This window comes from Bos indicus x Bos taurus, chromosome 2 (assembly GCF_003369695.1).
Source record: "Bos indicus x Bos taurus breed Angus x Brahman F1 hybrid chromosome 2, Bos_hybrid_MaternalHap_v2.0, whole genome shotgun sequence".
Classification (NCBI taxonomy): Eukaryota; Metazoa; Chordata; class Mammalia; order Artiodactyla; family Bovidae; genus Bos; species Bos indicus x Bos taurus.
The window spans coordinates 36,335,549-36,356,844 of record NC_040077.1 but is presented as its reverse complement, the minus strand read 5'-3'; the positions used below and the strand labels follow the sequence as shown (position 1 = coordinate 36,356,844).

Here is a 21,296-nt window from a genome sequence, read left to right as displayed (position 1 = left end):
ACATTAATCTAATGTAGATTTGTTTTAAAAATTGAGGGAAGAAATGGGTAACTGAGGAATTAAATCAAACTGAAAACTTCTCTATTAATTCTTCCATTCCAAGTACTAAGGCTATGAGGTGAAGAAGACATTGCATGAAATGTTACTATGTATATATGGTAAAATTTCTACTCTCAATCAAATGTCCTGCTGTATCTGGTTCCTAAGGAAAACAGTACCTGAGCAATAACTGCTAATAAACACAATTTGAAGGGGGTGCTTAGTCTGTAAAGCCTTAGATTTATATCCAAATCCATTCATGCCACTTCACTGGAGGTAGCATACACAGCAGCAATCGCTCTGCAAACAAAGCTTTCTTCGCTAATCCTAAAGCCATCTTTGTTTCACAATGGCTTTCCCTGGTGGGCTGGTGTTAAGAGTTGCAAAGATCTTAGAGCCGCAATGATTTGGTGCGCCCTGAAGCCTTTTCACTGAAATACAAACAGAGATGTGGAACTCAGATTGTGAGAAGTAGAGCAGTAATCTGACTTCACTCCTTGGCAGGCAAAACACAACCTGGACAATGGACATCTTGCTGAGAAAGGTCAATCCCTGCAATAAAAAGCTAAAGGTGTTCAAAGAATAAGCTTTAGAATCACTTTCTGATATAAATGGGCTTGCTTCCTTCCTTTGCTTCAAGCCATGGCTATAATACTAAATAGGTTTTAGAATATGCTGTCTAAGTATAGCATGAACAAATGATCTCTCATTAACAGAGCATGTATTAAGCAGACATTGCTGCTGCTGCTACTGCTAAGTCGCTTCAGTCATGTCCGACGCTGTGCGACCCCATAGACGGCAGCCCACCAGGCTCCCCTGTCTCTGGGATTCTCCAGGCAAGAACACTGGAATGGGTTGCCATTTCCTTCTCCAATGCATGAAAGTGAAAAGTGAAAGTGAAGGTGCTTAGTCGTGTCGGATTCTTGGCGACCCCATGGACTGCAGCCTACGAGGCTCCTCTGTCCACGGGATTTTCCAGGCAGGAGTACTGGAGTGGGGTGCCATTGCCTTCTCCAAAGCAGACATTACAGTCTGTTTAATATGGCAGTGTATCAGAGGCTAGGATGAATATAAATACAATATGGTCTCTATGACTGAAAAGATTATGGTGATCTGCTGTTTCTTTGGGCTTTCTGTTTTCGTTTTTAAACTTTTTATTTTATACTGGGGTGTAACTGACCAGCAATGTTGTGACAGTTTCAGGTGAACCACAAAGGGACTCGGCCATATACATGTATGTGTTCATTTTCCCCCAAACTCCCTTCCCAACCAGGCTGCCACATAACACTAAGCAGCATTCCCTGTGCTACACAGTAGGTCCTTGTTAGTTATCCATTTTAAATATTATGCTGGACTTTATGCTTTGTTATTTTATTCCTTTACAATTTGCTATATGGGCCTTTTCACCCATTAAATATTCGGTGGATGAATATACTCTTTACAGTTTTAAAAATATATAACATCTGTGTTTCTAAATATAATTTCCAGGTAAAATGAGGTATTTATTATGCTTTAATTTTTCAAAACCATTTTATCTCTTTACATCCCAGTTTTTATTTATAAACAGAGTTATAAACTCTGGTATTAAGCAAAGTTAATACTGGTTTTATTAAAATATTATTGTTTCTCTTTCAGAATTTACGATAATTTAAGATAAATTTTTCAGTTACATAGATTGCATTATTTAGACTGGAGCTATATTTTTATGTTATGTATTCTTCCTCCTAATTCCTTAAGAACAAAATACCAATTCATGTGTTTTTGATTTTTATTCACCTCTCAACTGGAATATGTCTTTAAAATTTTTTTCAAGTGCACTTAGTCGCTCAGTCGTGTCCGACTCTTGCAACCTCATAGACTGTAGCCCGCCAGGCTCCTCTGTCCATGGGATTCTCCAGGCAAGAATACTGGAGTGGGTTGCCATTTCCTTCTCCAGGGGATCTTCCCAACCCAAGGATCAAACCCATGTCTCCTGCATTGCAGTCAGACTCTTTACCGACTAAGCTACAAGGGAAGCCCATATTTTTTCAAGTGGGGAGCATAAATAGTATCAATTACTATCTTCACAAATGAAAAATCCACTAAATTGGGAACTAAAATCAATACAATCAAACATTTGCCACCTCAAAACTTTTTAGATCTCAATTTTTAAAATGCCTTCTTATATTTAATGTCCTAGAGAAGGCAGCTAATTGGATTTTCTTTGTGTTTTGGTACCTGTTTTACTTTTGCTGTGTGTGTTTCGGTTTTTTTTTTTTTTTTGAGTCAAAATGATCAGGAAAGTATTCACTAAGATATATTCAGGTGGTGATTCTTTTCCATAATTTTGCCTGGTATACCCTGAATACTAGATTTATAAATTTCAGTCTTCTTTTCAGTTCAAAGAGTGAGGGGGAAAAACAAATCATGAAGTAAAAGGCCCTCATACTCATGACAGCCCCAGAGCTTCAGAAAAAATTTCCTCCTATGATACCAGCACTTGGCCCATATTTCTCCACATTACCCTTGAAAACATCAGGAAAACCATTCAGGAATCCTCCTCCTACATAACATCAAAATTATAGTGGCTTATTGACTCCTTCTTTGTAACATCTCAGACTACTTCCTTTATTGTCCCATCTTACTGCCCATCTTCAAAATAGTTTTCTACCAGAGGGGTTGCAATAGCTTTAGAATTAATTATTCTGCATCTACCCCATGTCTGTCTGTCTGTCTGTCTCTCTCACACACACACTTTGCTTTTGTTTGAATGCTTTTTGCTTATTGACTTAAGATTAAACTCCTTCCCTAGCAAGAAAGGACACTCCAATTTCATATACAAATTCCATTTTCTCGCGATGTTGTAGGCTCACTTTTCCTTCACCATATCTGCATACTCTGGTCTCAGTTCCTTTGCTTATGTTCTGTTTTCCCTGGCTCCTTCTCACATCTCACCCTTCAAATAGTCCCTTTTTAAAACACTAATGACACTTGTTCATCTATTTTTGGCTGTGCGGGTCTTCATCGCTACATGGGCTTTTCTCCGGCTGTGGTGAGCAGGGCTGGGGCTGCTCTCTAGCTGCAGCGTGTGGGCTTCTCACTGTGGAGGCTTCTCTGGTTGTGCAGCACAGGCTCTGGCAGTTGTGGCACATGGGCTCAGCAGCTGCAGCTCCTGGGCTCCAGAGCACTGGCTAAATAGCTGTGGCACACAGGCTTAACTGCCCCCTGGCATGTGGGATTTTCCCAGGATCAGGGATCGAACCTGTGTCTCCTGCATTGGCAGGTGGATTCTTTACCACTGGGCCACCACAGAAGCCCTTGCCTTACTTTCTAAGAACCATCGTTCTTTGTAATATTTTCCCCAGATGTACCACCCAGAAACACTTCCTCCCTGCTCTAAATTCCCATGGTCTCTCCTTACCTATGTTCTAGATTTTTCCACCATATTTTTCCTACCCCACTGTTGGACTTCACTACACTACACAAAGGGTGGTGACTCTGTCCCTCTAGGCTCTGATCCCTCATAGCACCTTGCACGTAAGAATGCTTGATGTTGAATGACTGTTAAAACACTGTATGATCCTTTCGATAATAAAACATGTCAATTCTGAATACCTGTCGTTTAGTTGCTACGTCATGTCCTACTCTTTCACAGATCCCATGGACTGTAGCCCGCCAGGCTCCTTTGTCCTTGGGATTTCCCAAGCAAGAATACTGGAGGGGTTACCACTTCCTTCTCCAGGAGGTTACTTAGAGGATGTCAAATTTAGGATAGAAGATCTCACTCTAAAAGATCAGAACTGCTGCCTGAACATTACCTGAACTGTTCTATTAAAAAGTGAAGAAACTCCTTGATTTCATCCATGTGACTGAAGCTAGGAAGGTGTCCTCCAAGTGCTTGGCAGAATCGCTCAGCTTCTTCCCAGTTTCTCTTTCTTACAATTCTTTCTCTATGAAATAGCTTAACAAAATATAATGTTAATTTGTTTTCTTATATTATCATAAAGTATTTATAACTTTAAAGTCGATCACAGTTGAATGTGTGGGTCTCTGAAACGGATTCTTAGAAGTGTAGTAGACTGAGGTATAGGCACATTCACTGTGACACAGACAGGTCCTGCTCAGAGTGTCAACCAGAGGCCAGCACAGACACCAGTCACTGTCACTGGAGGGATAACCTTCCTTAGCCAGGCTGGGGAACTGTTCTGACATGACACCATGTCCTCTTGCAGTCCAAGAATCTTGAGAGACAAAATGAAGTAAGGTTATAAAGAATACACATGAATGCTCTGGGAGTAGATTTCTGCAAAGAAAGGCACTAACGGCAAATTTTGAACATAATACACTGAGGCCTGTACAAGTACAGGACTACTTTTGATGAAGAAGAATCAAAGGGCAGACTGCACTGGTGTGTGAACATTTACAGAAGATGGCAAAACAAAACTTGCCACTTTGGACTGTTCCTTTGGTTTGTGATGACTAATTTTATGCCAAATGAACCACAGTCATTTCAAAAGTAGAAGAGGGGCAGATGACACAATGGTAGGTTGAATTACTGGTCCTGATTTTTCAGTCCCTGTGATATAGTTATACACTCTTGCCATCATGGCTTCCTGGTGGGTGAAGGATAAGTCCCTGAGCCTTGACCTGGGGCTCAGCCATGTGACTTACTGTGATCGATGGGATAGCAGTGAAAGTAAAGTGAGCAGAAGCCTAAAATATGCTTACCTGGGTTAGGCTTGCATTTCCAGCTCTAGTAATTCAGTATGAGAAGAATAAGCCCCTGCTAGCTGCTCCACCTTTGGCCTGACACTAGATTGAAGAGCAGCAGACCACAACTGATAGCCTGGAGGCCAGTACAGCTCACCCATAACTGAAAGCAGAGCTGACTATTAAAGCCCAAATTCAATCATTCAAACTCTATCTGTCCCAGAGATCTGTGAACATGAGACTAAGCGTTGTCATAGCCACTGAATTTTGAGATAGTATGAAATTATGAAATCATTTCTTTGTGGGAACAGTTGGCTGATACGAATTCTAAAACAAATTCTTTGACTTGTAAGAACTGACAGAACTTGACAACAATAATTAGAGGGATAAGAGAATCATAAGCAAAGTATCACCATGGCATGTAGCTTATCCAACTTTCCAAAACAAAAGAACCCTAGGAAAGAACCATTTTGACTCTGGCCCTGCTCCTTTGGGTAGTATATGAGTGTACACGGAAATGGGTTTTCTGACACAGAGGTTTACTGATACTCTGACAAGGACTTTGGCAGGTGATGTATGTGTCTGCGGAGAAGCAGAGTTTGTGCAAGGACATGGACTAGGATAGGAGAGAGATGACTTCACTGAGGGATTGAATGAGAATATTACCTTACCTTATAACAAGAAAGACCTGAGGGGGAACTGTGCCAGCCTTCAGGACAGGGGTCTTCAGGCTTGGGGGCTGCTTTTTCGGGCTCAGAGCGTTGACTCATTTTCTTGCAAATTGAAAGTGCCCTGAAACTTCTGCAGTCTTTTACCTCCCACTTTCCAAGAGACTTTCCAGTAGCCATAACCACACATCCTCCTGGAGAAGCTGGGGTTGAATGGAAAAGTTTAACTGAAAGTTACATTTGAACATTTAAGTACAAATACTTTCTAGTGCCTACACTCCTCATTTGATTCAAGATGGCAGACGAGAATAGGAAAGAAAATGGAGGAAATAAATGTACTTTCACAATAATAATGACGACAGTAATACAAAGACATGCTTGTACTTGCCGGGTACTATTCTAAGAGGATTAAATGAATTGATCCTCACATAGAGAGGATTCTATTGTCAGACTGAGGTACCGTGAGGATTAGTGATGTGTCCAAGGTCACATGTGAGTAAATGGTTGACCAGGAACTGAAATCCAGGCAGTGTATGTGTAGAGCTGAACCCTACACCACCACGATGCTCTGTATAATCTAAATTGTTTGTATTCGCCTAACAACTTGCAACAGTTTTTGAGAAACTAAGTAACCCTCAAAACAAAACACTCCCAGATTCAAATCCAAAGGAAGAGCTGGTTCAATAAAGGTAAAAGGAGGTGTGTGGTAACACTCATTTGTTTACTATTTATGTCAGCCAGAACTGTATTTACTCACTACAACATCAAAAGATAGTCTGTATTGTCAGATCCATCTCCAGATGAAAAATGAGTGACTTGCCCACAATCATAGTTAGTAAGTGGTGAAGTCAGAACTGGAACCCAAATTTGCTAACAAAATACCATGCCCCCTTTCCCATGACATCACACTGCTTAATATAGGCAAAGGACAAGAAGAGCACACATTGCAAAGTAATGAGGATGACTTCCATCCCATCACACAGAGAAGCCACTCAGTCTCATGTCTCGCAACACAGGGACAGCAAGAGAAGCAAGGAACTGGAAAAAACTGGGAAAAACAACACACCTGGGTGGGTGTGCTATCTTCCCCTAGTCTACCCTCTGTCATGGCTTACCCAGTACAGACCAAACTGGCTGAATCTGAGAGTGAAAAGATAAAGAGAACTTAAAGACAGTCTTTCTGGCTACAGACTGAGAGAATAGCCATTATAGCTTACTTCCTGAACACCCTTTCAACCACTGAGGCTTATCCAGGAAGAATTTGACATTGACTCTGAAATATAACAGTGTCAATAAAAGAAACCATGTGTTTTGTATATTAGAACATTCTAATTTAAGATAAAATTTAACCAGGATCAGCACTTGTATCCTCCATGTTCCACAAGTAAAAAGATGACTTTGATATTATCAATACCACTCATATTTATATTCATGATCACGTATTACAAATTTTGTGGGCGTTCTCTATCTCAAATATTGTGTTTAACTATACATTCACATGCTCCAAGTTTTATGTTATAAAAATGGCCTTCACGATTCACTGTACAAAACATAAGAAAATATAAATAATTCAAAGGAAGAAAAGTCAAATGCTTCATAACTGTTCTCTCAAACAAAGTCAAAATCCTTTAAAAAGCATTGGTTTAGAAATCAGATCAGGATTTTATTAGTTCAATAATCAGGTCACCTTTGACAAGTAAATCACCTTTCTAAGCCTCTGCTTCCTCAATTCTAAAAAAATAAAATAAAATAAAATCCAAAGGGAATTCTGAGGCTCAAATGTCCTGATTCTATGGCTCATTCTGGTCAATTCTGTAGGCTAAAGAAGGATAAACTAACTTTCAGAATAAATAATTCATGGCCTCCTTAATTATCACCCCTTGAGAAAAAAAGAAACACAATTCAACTTTGGAGAAAGAAGTTAAGAAGCAGAGAGGTGAAAATGTAAAGTGCTCATGATGAGACTTTCAGGTTTGTTTGAGAGTTATATGGAAAAGACGTTAAACTCACACCGACAGTTCTAGTTCTGTGCCATTAGATGGTGGTTTCTGAGAACCAAATTTTCCAGCGTTTACTGGGTAATCCCTGAGGATTTCACAGGGGAGGCATGGTCACTGCTTCTATTTACAGTTCTATAGAAAGACTAGTCCAGATGGCCATCATCTCCTTCACATTTCAAAGGTAAGTGAAGAATAAATCTGGGAGGAAAGCTGTCTCTCACATCACTGTATTCTACTGCTTTAAAGGCTAAGGCACCTACCTGGCTCAAAAAAATTCCAATTGGAAAAGGTTACAGCCCGCTTTACTCCACCAACACTTGCCCAGCTATACTCTCCATTTGCATCTGTATCTCTCAGGCCAGTCCAGAAGTATTTTTCTGGAGACATGGTATGCTTTTTAATCATATCATTTAGGTATTCTTGCTCAAATCTATAAAATGAAAGTCAGATCAGTAGGTGTTTTTACAACGACAGAATTACTATATAAATTGAAGATGAACTTTGTTTTTAAGGAAGATTATTTGGCAAAGGAGCCCAGAGTTAAAAGTTCACTAGTACGTGTTTACTGATGGTCACACCTGCTAGTTATAGTCAGATTGCAGTTGGTCCCAAAGGGGACCTCATCCTTGTAAATCTTGTAACAGGTCTCTCCATGTCTCTTCCAGCCCTAAATCAGAGGAAAAATATCATCACACTGTCTTCAGGAATTGGTGACAAGCAAGGTTCTGCTACACAGGTTAACATCTTACAACTAATGGAAATTAAGGACACAGCCAGGGAATTCATACACATGATGAGGGTGGGATATAATTTCATGGATAACCTCCATAAGCTTGTGATCCCGTGTCAGACAGAAGGTATGTCTTAATTTTCTTTACCCTCAATGTCTTTCTCGGGCTTCCCAGGTGGTGCTAGTGGTAAAAAACCTGCCTGCCAATTCCAGAGACATAAGAGATGTGGGTTCGATCCCTGGGTTGGGAAGATCCCCTGGTGGAAGGCATGGCAACCCACTCCAGATTCTTGCCTAGAGAATCCTATGGACAGATAAGCCTGGTGGGCTACAGTCCATGAGGTCGTAAAGAGTCGAACACAACTGAAGCGACTTAGCACAGCACAATGCCTCGTTCATTTTAAGAGTATAACAGTTGTTAGCTCAATTATTTTTGAACAAGAATAATATGAGTAGAAGTAAAAAAAAATCAGCATTGAGAAGAGTAATCACATATATTCTTATAGAAATTCATGAATAGGTAATTCTTTTTCCTATAACTCTTTTTTTCTCTTCTGTAGGAATGCTGATATACTGTGATTCACTGCCTTCTGGCTTGGTCTAATGTAAATGAACAGAAGCTAGTAATCTCTTCTGTTTTCCAAGTTTAAACTGTTTAAATTCAGTTACCATCTCTAACCAAAAAGGTGTAATATTGCTTAGAAAAATTTACACAGGCATTTTACATACCTCTTCTGGAGGACATATTTTATCAGATCTTGTGTCATTCAATTTTTCTCCCTTTTTCTTACACACATATTTAAGTTTCTCTTCACATGACTGGACCTTCCACTGACCGAGCTTTTAAAAAAACAGAAAATCATTTCTTTCACGAGAGAAATTATTTTCCATATATTTAGAATTGGACTTATTTTAAATCAAGATAATTTCTTCTTACAACTCTCAGGGAGGATGAGGGGGAGGAGGGAAAGGAGGAAAGGGAGGCAGAGAGAAGGAATATAACTGAGCGATTAAACCTGAGACCATACTCCTAGAAAATGCTACCTAACAAGACTGGAAGCCTGTTACTTCTGCATCACCTCAAGGTCACCATGGGGATGCAGTTCATTTTCTTATAAGCGTAACAATAAAAACTATTAAAGGACACCCATACAGAAGTTGAAGAGAGAAAAACCCAGCCCAAAAAGACTTGCCAGCGTTCTAATCTCCTTCCATAGGACACAGCCAAAGTTTGTCCGCAGATTAATACCTTTGGGCAGGTCACTTAACCTCCCCGTCTCAGTCTCTTCACGTGTAAGAAGACAGTGATCAGAATAACTGCTCTCTAAGAATTGTAGAATCAAAATTTCCTTCCAACTCCACTTCAGTCCAGATGTCAAAGTTCTCTCTTTCAAATACGTTACTTAACATTTATTTGGCTTGAGTCACTATGCTTTCTTTGAATGAAATTTTAGAAAGTCAGTTGTGATAAGGGTCAGTTTTGAACACTGGAAGCCATCTAGGTAAGCCATCAGTTCACTGTGGCTTGTGGGACCTCATTTCAACCTTTCATATTCTTTTAAAGATATTCTGTGTATCCTTTTAAATGTGACACCCTTCTAAATTCAGCTTTATACCTTTCTAAAAACATCTTTTAAGATGATGCTGTGGAAGTGTTACACTCAGTATGCCAGCAAATCTGGAAAACTCAGCAGTGGCCACAGGACTGGAAAAGGTCAGTTTTCATTCCAATCCCAAAGAAAGGCAATGCCAAAGAATACTCAACCTAATGCACAGTTGCACTCATCTCACATGCTAGTAAAGTAATGCTCAAAATTCTCCAAGCCAGGCGTCAATAGTACATGAACTGTGAACTTCCAGATGTTCAAGCTGGATTTAGAAAAGGCAGAGGGACCAGAGATCAAATTGCCAACATCCACTGGATCATCAAAAAAGCAAGAGAATTCCAGAAAAACATCTACTTTTGCTTTATTGACTACACCAAAGCCTTTGACTGGGTGGATCATAACAAACTGTGGAAAATTCTTCAAGAGATGGGAATACCAGAGCACCTGATCTGTCTTCTGAGAAATCTGTATGCAGGTCAGGAAGCAACAGTTAGAACTGGACATGGAACAACAGACTGGTTCCAAATCGGGAAAGGAGTACGTCAAGGCTGTATACTGTCACGCTGCTTATTTAACTTATATGCAGAGTACATCATGCGAAATGATGGGCTGGATGAAGCACAAGCTGGAATCAAGATTGCCAGGAGACATATCAATAACCTCAGATACCCATATGACACCACCTTTATGGCAGAAAGCAAAGAAGAAATAAAATCTCTTGATGAAAGTGAAAAAGGAGAATGAAAAAGTTGGCTTAACACTCAACATTCAGAAAACTAAGATTATGGTATCTGGTCCCATCACTTCATGGCAAATAGATGGGGAAACAATGGAAATAGTGAGAAACTTTATTTTGGGGGGCTCCAAAATTGCTGCAGATGGTGACTGCAGCCATGAAATTAAAAGATGCTTGCTCCTTGGAAGAAAAACTATGAACAACCTAGACAGCATTTTAAAAGGCAGAGACTTACTTTGCCAACAAAGGTCCATCTAGTCAAAGCTATGGTTTTTCCAGTAGTCATGTATGGATGTGAGAGTTGGACTATAAAGAAAGCTGATTGCCAAAGAATTGATGCTTTTGAAATGTGGTGTTGGAGAAGACTCTTGAGAGTCCCTTGGACTGCAAGGTGATCCAACCAGTCCATCCTAAAGGAAATCCAACCAGTCCATCCTAAAGGAAATCAGTCCTGAATGTTCATTGGAAGGACTGATGCAGAAGCTGAAACTCCAATACTTTGGACACCTGATGCGAAGAACCGACTCATTGGAAAAGACCCTCATGCTGGGAAAGATTGAAGGCGGGAGTAGAAGGGGATGACAGAGGATGAGACAGTTGGATGGCATCACCGATGCAATGGACATGAGTTTGAGTAGGCTCCGGGAGTTGGTGATGGACAGGGAAGCCTGGCATGCTGCAGTCCATGTGGTCGCAAAGAGTCAGACACAACTGAACAACTGAACTGAACTGAAAATCATCTCTTCCAGTGAAACACTTCTAAACAGCCCTAGAATTTATTGCTTTCACTTGTTTCTCTAGAAATTTGGGTGATACAATCAGCCTCCTAAACAGCAGTTCACAGGAAAGTGCTAAAAACAAAAATATAGAGACACCTGTGTCCCTTTGGCTCAAGATTGCTTATCCTGTACATGAGACAGGGTGTTCAGGGCTGGTACACTGGGATGACCCTGAGGTATGGGATGGGGAGGGATGGGGGAGGGAGGGTCAGGATGGGGAACACATGTACACAGACGGCTGATTCATGTGAATGTATGGCAAAAACCACCACAATATTGTAAAGTAATTAGCCCCTAATTAAAATAAATTAAAAAAAAGATTGCTTATCCTGGACTCTTAACTGAAACATGCTCAATAAACATTCATGAACTCTATAGGAGTAAGATGTTTATTGGGCCTAATTTTTAATAAAATCATTTTTTCACTTCTCAGTTCAGTCTCTCAGTCATGTCCGACTCTTTGCAACCCCATGAACTGCAGCAAGCCAGGCCTCCCTGTCCATCACCAACTCCCGGAGTTCACCCAAACTCATGTCCATCGAGTTGGTGATGCCATCCAGCCATCTCATCCTCTGTTGTTCCCTTCTCCTCCTGCCCTCAATCCTTCCCAGAATCAGAGTCTTTTCCAATGAGTCAACTCTTCGCATGAGGTGGCCAAAGTACTGGAGTTTCAGCTTTAGCATCAGTCCTTCCAGTGAACACCCAGGACTGATCTCCTTTAGGATGGACTGGTTGGATCTCCTTGCAGTCCAAGAGACTCTAAAGAGTCTTCTCCAACACCACAGTTCAAAAGCATCAATTTTCAGCGCTCAGCTTTCTTCACAGTCCAGCTCTCACATCCATACATGACCACTGGAAAAACCATAGCCTTGACTAGACAGACCTTTGTTGGCAAAGTAATGTCTCTGCTCTTGAATATGCTATCTAGGTTGGTCATAACTTTTCTTCCAAGGAGTAAGTGTCTTTTAATTTCATGGCTGCAATCACCATCTGCAGTGATTTTGGAGCCCCCCAAAAATAAAGTCTGACACTGTTTCCACTGTTTCCCCATCTATTTCCCATGAAGTGATGGGACCGCATGCCATGATCTTCGTTTTCTGAATGTTGAGCTTTCAGCCAACTTTTTCACTCTCCTCTTTCACTTTCATCAAGAGGCTTTTTAGTTCCTCTTCACTCTCTGCCATAAGGGTGGTGTCATCTGCATATCTGAGGTTATTGATATTTCTCCCGGCAATCTTGATTCCAGCCTGTACTTCTTCCGGCCCAGCGTTTCTCATGATGCACTCTGCATAGAAGTTAAATAAGCAGGGTGACAATATACAGCCCTGACGTACTCCTTTTCCTATTTGGAACCAGTCTGTTGTTCCATGTCCAGTTCTAACTGTTGCTTCCTGACCTGCATATAGGTTTCTCAAGAGGCAGGTCAAGTGGTCTGGTATCCCCATCTCTTTCAGAATTTTCCATAACACTTGACCTGGACATGAGACAACGGTATTTGGTTAGATTGTGGCTACCTGCTAAATATTACTGAGAGAAAGCAGCTTCTCAGAAACCATTTGGCGCAAGAATCTCAGCTCCAAAAGAGATTCTCTTCATCTCTTTCACACCAGGGCAGATACTCTCAGACAGGAATTGGATTGCTTCTTTAGTAATTGCTTTATTTACCTTTTCTCAGCAGTTACTAGAAAGATAATCTACAGTTCGATTACCTTTTATTTTCTTTCCTAGTTTAAATACAAATATTCCAATGAAAGTCACCTGATTATAAGATTATCAGGTATAACAGTAAGGATATAAATAAATCCAAGGAGGTTTCCTACCTTTCCTGAATAGGAAACGCAGTTGGGAGTCTCATTATAGGGAACACGTGGCTCATTCTCATCCCAGTAAGTTAGAGTAACTTCAGTACCATCTGACCACTGAAATAGGGCTGGTGTGTTTATATTCCTCAGGCCTGTCCACATTTCCCCTTCAGCATCTAAAAGAAAAATGTTTTGTTTGGTTACTCAGTCACATACTTCCACATGGAAACTACTGCTGATTTTTACATTTTGATAAGGGGTATTAGCAGTCTTGATGGTATTTCTTTTTCTTTAAATTCAGGAAAGTGATATTCGTAATTAGCTTGTAACAATGTTGATATGTTAGGCTGGCCTGATGAAGAGGGCTTTTCAGGTCACTTATGCAGGCAGGGTACACAGGCGGAACAGCTAGCTGTACTACGATCTGTAGGTTGAACTTAAAATAATTGTTTTCATATTATAGTCTTTGTCTCTATGAATACATAGAATTAGATAAACCTTGCTTTATGAGAAATAATGAAATTCTACTAACAGTCATAGATATTTCAGTTAGAATAAGAATATTGTTCATCACTGAATGACTGTACTGCTTTGCCAGGTCAAACAACTGGCACCACGCTGGCACAGAATATAGGTATCTGAAAGTGAAAAGTCAAAGTGAAGTCTCTCAGTTGTGCTATTACTGTGGGTGAATCGTAGGAGCAGACCTTAATACTGGCTCTCTGGTGTTTTGTTCATTTTTTAGCTTCCAAATAATTATAAAAGTGAGGTAATCATCACTTAAGTGTCGGGAGGAATTTAAATAGCATTTAGCTTATGAGACGAGGGAAATTATTCAGTCAGTGGTTGTACCATCAGGTTGGTAGCTGCTTGCTACATGCAACTATTTAAAATCGTAAATCAATTAAAATGAAAGCAAAAATTCAATTCTCCCGTCACTCTGGCTACATTTCTAGGGTTCAAAAGCCACAAGTGGTTGGTGGTTACTGAATGACAGCACGGATTTTCTGCCAGTTCCATCATGGCAGAAAATTCTATTGGATAATACTGATCAAAATTGGATCAAACTGTAAGGTTTTCATTCTGAAAACAGAGTCTGAAAACAGGGATACTTTAAAATGTTTTAAACCTCTTTTTAAGAGGATATCTTAAAAACTTACCCCCATTATGAAGTTTTGTGACAACTACCTCCACATCTGCTAGAGAATGAATGCTGATGAGGTCACTGCTGAAGGTTTGGCATGTCGTATGCGCCTTATCCCAGGAATCACTTTCATTGACCAGCAGATAGCAAAAGCCATCATTTGGCACCCAGTCTGCAGCATCACAGTGGGTATCTGAGTATGTCCACATATCTGGAGGAAAAGAAGCTATTTATATTCCAGTAAAGATACAGCTATTTTGAATCAATAACATTGCAAATTCTTTCCTGAATCATAAGGCTTCTGGAAAACTGAAGAACGGGATTTTAGATGGTACAGTGACATGAATTTATGCAGTGCACAGCATCATAAGAGTGACTGCAGGGATTCAGACAATAATGTGACTTTAGAGTGATACAAATTTGCTATATGGCTGGCTATAGACTATTTATAGAGGGATTTCCCTGAGTCCTAGTAGACAGAAGAAAAGTGTGGGGTAAGTCAGTAATTGACAAATCTCTTCCTGGGTATGGGATTTGTGATGCTCCCCTCCAGTCTCTGCCTTTGAGAGATTATAACGTTAAGCTTCCTTTTCAGGTATGGTCAGCTTAGCAAGGGAATGTACATTCATGCTCATGGCTGAACAAACAAGCAGAGATTTAAGGAACATAATAAGACATTTATTCACTTCACATCCACGAAATGGCATCATGAAGGGAAAGAGCAAAGAGCATCTCTGGACCTCTTCTTTCCTGCCCTCTACTAGTCCTACAGGCCTCATGGAATGAGGGATTCTTTGTTTTGACTATAATAAAATTTAGCCAAGTGATGGTCAAAAACATTAGAGAAAAAGAGTGGGGTATAAACCATAAAGAATACGTCTACCCCTCTTAACAAAACTAGAAAGTAGTTCAGCTATTCAGGCTTCATGGATTTGGACCATTTGGAATGTTATAAGAAAACACATCTTCAAAATGTGGACAGTGTGTTTTTTACTAAAGGATAAAACCAGGTTCACCTTCTCACACTTGTAAAATAACTCAATTAACTTTAAGATTCTGAAATAGCACTTATTATTATATTTTACAATTATAATAAAGGAACAGAGGGAAAAACACTCACAATTGAACTTAAAATAATTGTTTTCATATTATAGTCTTTGTCTCTATGAATACATATTTTTACAAGATTACAATGATAAGTAAACATATGATTTTGTTCTGTTCTTTGTATTTTCCTGCTGGCACAGTTATGTTAATAAATGCATTTGTTCAATCATGTGGAAACATCGTGATTTACTTAATAATTGCTACTAAAGGATATTTATTTGATCTATATAAGTCACCCTGGTTTATTTTCATTGGTGCTGTCCTTTCTGCTATGCCTTTTGTTGTATGGACTAAAATTGGTTTGAATAAACTTGGAAGATGACTGTTCATTTTCCCCTATTATTTTTTAATCTTAAAAGAACAGCTTTATGCTCCTATTTGGATGATAGGAAATTTTATGCTTTATTCTCTTCCCTCAACATTCTTTAAAGCACAAGACAATTTAAAACCTCTTCTCCCAGTTTTAAGTACTCAAAGAGGATTTAATCAAATACCGGGTATATGGTGGGCCCCAAGCAAGACAATAAGGATATTTCTCTCCTCCATTCTTTTGAACACTTCTCAAACTTTTCTGGACTTTGGAAGTTTCAGCTGTCCTGTGTCTCTCTTACTCCCAAACTCCCTGGGAAAAAACACCTCTGCACACATATTTTGTCCGTCTACACCTCTCCTTTCTACCTCATTTGTCAGAATCAGCCTGGTAAAGCAGAGAGGTGGGTGGGCATTGTAGGGCAATTCCTATGTCCATCATTTTTCACTCCCCATAGAGGCAGGTCATATATAAGACCTCTCCTTAGAGTGTGGCTCTCAAACTTAAGAGTGTATCAGAATCACCTGGAAGGCTTTTTTTCTTTTCTCAAAGCAACTTTTGTTTTTTTTTTAAATCCAGAGTCTTAAAAAAAAAATTTATTTATGTATTTGGCTATGGCAGGTCTTAGTTGCAGCACGTGGGATCTTCCTTGGGTAATGCAGGATCTTTTGTTGGAGTGCACAGACTCTCTAGTTATGTGTGGGCTTAGCTACTCCATGGCATGTGTGATCTCAGTTCCCCAACCAGGGATCAAAACTGTGTCTCCTGCATTGGGAAGCAGATTCTTAATCACCTGACCACCAGGGAAGGCCCTGGAAGCACAGGTTGGGGATCCCCATCCTCAGAGTATCTCATTTAGTAAATATGGGTACGTCCTAAGAATCTGCATTTCTAACAGGTACAGGTGAAGCTGATGCTCTTGGTCTGGGGAACCACTGCTCCAGAGAAAGAATAGCCACCTGTGAAGAAAACTATATTTCCTATCTAGAATATCTCTGCCTTCTTATGAGCATATAGCAAGATAAAGCTTTATTCATGTATAGTTTATAATATCTAACCACAGGGTCAATATCAAATACCTTCCTGCATTGGCAGTATCAGGTGAAGGAAAGGGGGAAACAGGTATCTGAAATGGATTTGCTTGATTTCACAAAACCAATTTTGAGACCTTTGTTGGAGGAAGTGAGAAAGGTACCTGTCAACTCCACTGTGCTATTTAACAGTTTCTCACAGACATAGGGCAGTTGAGCCTCGCAGGAAAAACTCTGCCACAGACCCGAATCGGCATCCATTCTTGCACAGCTAGATCTGCCAATGATAGGTGTCATCAGCACATCTGAAATGGCAAGATTTTCAGAGTTAAAAGAAGAAGGTTAGGGCAAGGGTAGTGGTTAGAAAAAATAATTTGTATTCTTAACTTTATTTATTGGAACTCATGAAATAGTTAAAACTTTTAACTACATTGAGATGTATAAGCTGCAATAGACAATCACATGTTTAACTATGTCTTCTTAAATATAGGACACAGGAGTAGAAATACTCTGATATGTTGTAGCTAATTTAAAAAACAAAACCAAAAACCAAACCTCTGCCCCTAACCAATCTGCCTGTCATATCCTGTGGTCAGTAATTCTTAATTTGCTACCCTACCCAATAAAATGCTAATTTATGATTCTGCTATGCCTTCAAGGCTTTAAGATTAAATTATCTTTAAAGATTCTACTTACTGAGATAATAGAGAATTTATTTACTAAGAAAATTCTATTAACTGATGCCAATGAATTGGTATTTTATTGCACTTATCTCATTTTTATTATATGTATGTAGAATACTTTGGTAGTGAAGTTAGTGTTAACTTTTACATTCTACATTTTATCAGAAGCCTATGATTTTATTTTTTAAAAAAGATATCTAAACCTTTTTTGGAGAAGGCAATGGCACCCCACTCCAGTAGTCTTGCCTGGAAAATCCCATGGATAGAGGAGCCTGGTAGGCTGCAGTCCATGGGGTCGCTGAGAGTCGGGCACAACTGAGCGACTTCACTTTCACTTTTCACTTTCATGCATTGGAGAAGGAAATGGCAACCCACTCCAGTGTTCTTGCCTGGAGAATCCCAGGGATGGAGCCTGGTGGGCTGTCTATGGGGTCGCACAGAGTCGGACACGATTGAAGTGACTTAGCAGCAAACCTTTTTTGGGGAGGGTGAAAACCTTTTGACTAACTAGGGTTTTGTTTTATTCACTATAAAATTTTCTTAAGGATATTTATTTGTATATGAAAATATAACCATTATGTTGTCAGTACTTGGGTGCTGCAGTGGAAGACTTCAGGACTTTGAGAATGAGGAATTATTTCCACTGGATGGCATCACCAACTCAATGGACATGAGTTTGAGCATGCTCCAGGAGTAGGTGATGGACAGGGAAGCCTGGTGTGCTGCAGTCCATGGGGTTTATAAGAGTCAGACACAACTAAGCAACTGAACTGAATTATTGCCATATTAGAGTTAAGCTGCAGATGAAATGCAATATGGGTCAGTCATGGACATGTCAAGTCCTCTCAGGGACACAGAAAGGTTCCTGGGCTGTGGAGTGGGGCTCTTTCTGCTCCTACCTAAAAATGCAGGGTCACTCTAAAGATTAGGGACAAATGCTCAGTTGCCCATGGTGGGGGTCAACTTGGCTATAATGGAATCACAATAAAGAAGGGTTCAAGGAAAAAAAAAATTCTTCTGAGAGTCTGAAATTTGTATAAGCTCCCAGGGAGTGGGAAGGTTGTTGTTGTTGTTGTTGTTTTTTTTTTGAAGTTTATGCTTTGTAAATGGAAGAGCAGGCAGTTACCTGGGTCCCAGTTGAGAAAGTTTAACGGCCTGTGGTCTGACCATTCCCAGCCTCTAGCAGAGTACAGCTGATTTAGACCAATCCAGAAAATTCTCGCAATGCCTTCTTTTCCTGTAAGAATTACACAGGTTTAAAAAGTGATAAAATTATGTGTTATTAATAATCCAGACTTAAGTTTATACTACTAGCAAAACATCTGCAGGTCTTGATTATAAGGCAGGAACCCTGTAGGGGACTGTATCCAACAAAGGCAGGTGATGCTGACAGGCAACAAAACTTCTGTCTATTGAGAAACCCAAAGGCTGCTAAGTTAATCCAATTCAGCTTCTCCATTAGCTTGTTCAGTTCTTCCATGGTTGTATGGGTCCATGTGTATTGAAAAAAAACAGAATGAAGATTCTGGGAAGAAGATGGTAGGAACAGAGGACCAATTATCACTCCAGTGAGAAATAAATATGAGGTTAAGAGTGAAATATAAGGATACACTATGCTTTCCAGGAGCTTCACTGTGAAAGATAGAAGCAGGGATGTTCTACAGAAGTTCAGGATCCAGGGGAAAAAATTTAATGGTAGATGTTTAAACAGGTTTAGAGCCTATTTGGGAAGAGTCCATAGAGTTTTGATAAAAATATAAGAGAATAAACAGTTGATGAGATTACAAACAGCTTGGAGGAAGTAGTTAACATTGAACCAGATGGAGAAATAACAGCATTGATAGATAAAAAATAGTAAGTGTGATAGTGAGAAACTAAGGGTTGACCTCACTTTTCTCAAGGAGAGAGATAAGGATACTCTTTCTACTAAGGAAGGAGAGGTGGATGTTTGAGTAGATGGCTTGAAGAGAATGCTGAAGGGAACTCTGGATTTTTCCTTTTTTTTCACCTTGTTAGCATAAACAAGGGCTGTCAGCACTGGTATAGCAAGACCTTGAGGAATTAATCTAATGTACATCTTTCTTTGTTAGTAAATGGGATTGATTTTCCAGCATTCCTAAAGCAGTCCTGGAAATTATAACATATATATGGTACTCCAGATTTAACCATACCTGACATTCAGAATTCCTTTCATTCATTCATTTCTAACCAGGGATACTATATAGGGGACCAACCCTTCCCATCTATCCCAAGTTCAATGTCCTCTTTTCCATGAAACCTTTTCAGATATCCCCCAGCAGGAATTCTGAATAACCGTACTGCTTCCTTTGAATAATCCTATTGTTCACCTGCACACAAAAAGTAAACATTTACAATGGAACAAAATGGTGTTTGGAAGGTGTCAGGCTCCTGTTTACTTCATCACCATGTTCTATTTGTGATCTGTATTGATGATGACTCATGCCTTATTCCTCACTAGAATCATAAGATTTTAAAATTGTGACTATGCTGATAACACCAGTGCTCAAAAGTTTGTGTGTGTCTTTCTGTGGATGTGATAAATTTGAAAGGCTCTGGTTGGGCAAATGCAAAGGGTAGGGATTTCTTCCCTGGTCTGGGATTTCTTACATGGTCTGGACAATTTGGAGCTGGACTTTTTTCCTTCATCTAGTCCAAGCAAGGAATGCTATGATACATTTGGAGGAATGTTTGGTAGAAAGAAAAGAAAAGAAAGTGAAGTCACTCAGTCACGTCTGACTCTTTGTGACCCCATGGACTGTAGGCTGTCAGGATTCTCCATCCATGGGATTTTCCAGCCAAGAATACTGGAGTGGGTTGCCATGTCCTTCTCCAGGGGATCTTCCTGGCCCAGGGATTGAACTCAGGTCTCCCACACTGCAGGCAGACTCTTTACTGTCTGAGCCACCAGGGAAGCGGGTGTGGACTAATTTGAGACTCTGTCTCTGCCTGTCTTTGCCATCAACAAAAAGATGATTGCTAGCTTAAGTCCCTATGTCTAATCAATGGGCAAGTCCACTGAACTAGATATTCTTGACCATCCCCAATACCCCTTTTCAGACGTGACTCTATATTTCTATTCCTCTCCCCACAGTGAGAAACTGTAGGGCCTGATAATGGTCATGGATCTGAGAGGAACATCAGAAAGGCCACAGCCAGCAGGGGCCCTGACCTAGACTGTCCTAGCCTTGGGCCAACTATCAAGGGAGGTCAAAGTGAGCAGTCTCTCAGGGAAGAGACAAATTGAGAAGAATAGAAATGTGCTGTTCCTGCTCTGGGGATTGTAGGTCCTCCTTTGTAGCTCTGGGATCAATCTATGATTAGAGGTCCCTGAGAAGGACAGAGCCACAGGACATTCGACTCCCAAACAAAATCTAGTGAATATGAGCAAACCGAATCCCCCACTGGTAGGCCCCTTTTATTAGTAAAACAAAATCAAAATAAACTAATTAGGTGCAGGGCAGGCACAGAGAAGAAAGAATGCTCTTTTAGACTGTGTGGGATTTATCTTCAAGAGGGACGATCCTACTTTATTTCTGTCAGCAAATTCCCTAGTCCCATCCAACCACTAGCTACCAAACCCAGAGATCATTTGGGAATAACATTCCCCACTATGTTTGTGTCTGTACAACTCTTATTTCCCCGACTAGACCAAGCACTTTGATCACAAATTTCTGACTCACTTTTGTGTGTGTGTTGTGTGTTCAGTCGCTCAGTCGTGTCTGACTCTGCGACCCCATGGACCATAGCCTGCCAGGCTCCTCTGTCCATGGAATTTTCCAGGCAAGAATACTGGAGCAGGTTGCCATTCCCTTCTCCAGGGGAGCTTCCCAATCCAGGGATGAAACCCACATCTCTTGTGTCTCGTGCATTGGCAGGCAGGTTCTTTACCACTGGCACCACCTGGGAAGCCCTTTTGTGGGCCTCACTATTCCCAGTCCACTGTTTACACC

At 40.2% G+C, this 21,296-nt stretch overlaps 1 protein-coding gene across 2 annotated transcripts in view; it reads right to left on the bottom strand.

Annotated features, from left to right (window-relative positions):
* LOC113903541 (CD302 antigen) overlaps nucleotides 1-21,296 on the bottom strand; it is a 124,446-nt gene that overhangs the window by 86,336 nt on the left and 16,814 nt on the right. For both annotated transcript variants that reach the window (XM_027559875.1, XM_027559858.1), the window contains exons 5-13: nucleotides 18,452-18,562; nucleotides 16,807-16,947; nucleotides 14,211-14,405; nucleotides 13,069-13,226; nucleotides 8,856-8,966; nucleotides 7,975-8,063; nucleotides 7,657-7,826; nucleotides 5,400-5,599; nucleotides 3,837-3,979 (exon numbers count right to left, since the gene is read on the bottom strand). In XM_027559875.1, coding sequence (XP_027415676.1) covers nucleotides 3,837-3,979; nucleotides 5,400-5,599; nucleotides 7,657-7,826; nucleotides 7,975-8,063; nucleotides 8,856-8,966; nucleotides 13,069-13,226; nucleotides 14,211-14,405; nucleotides 16,807-16,947; nucleotides 18,452-18,562 — 1,318 coding nt within the window. The remainder of the gene's footprint in view (nucleotides 1-3,836; nucleotides 3,980-5,399; nucleotides 5,600-7,656; nucleotides 7,827-7,974; nucleotides 8,064-8,855; nucleotides 8,967-13,068; nucleotides 13,227-14,210; nucleotides 14,406-16,806; nucleotides 16,948-18,451; nucleotides 18,563-21,296) is intronic.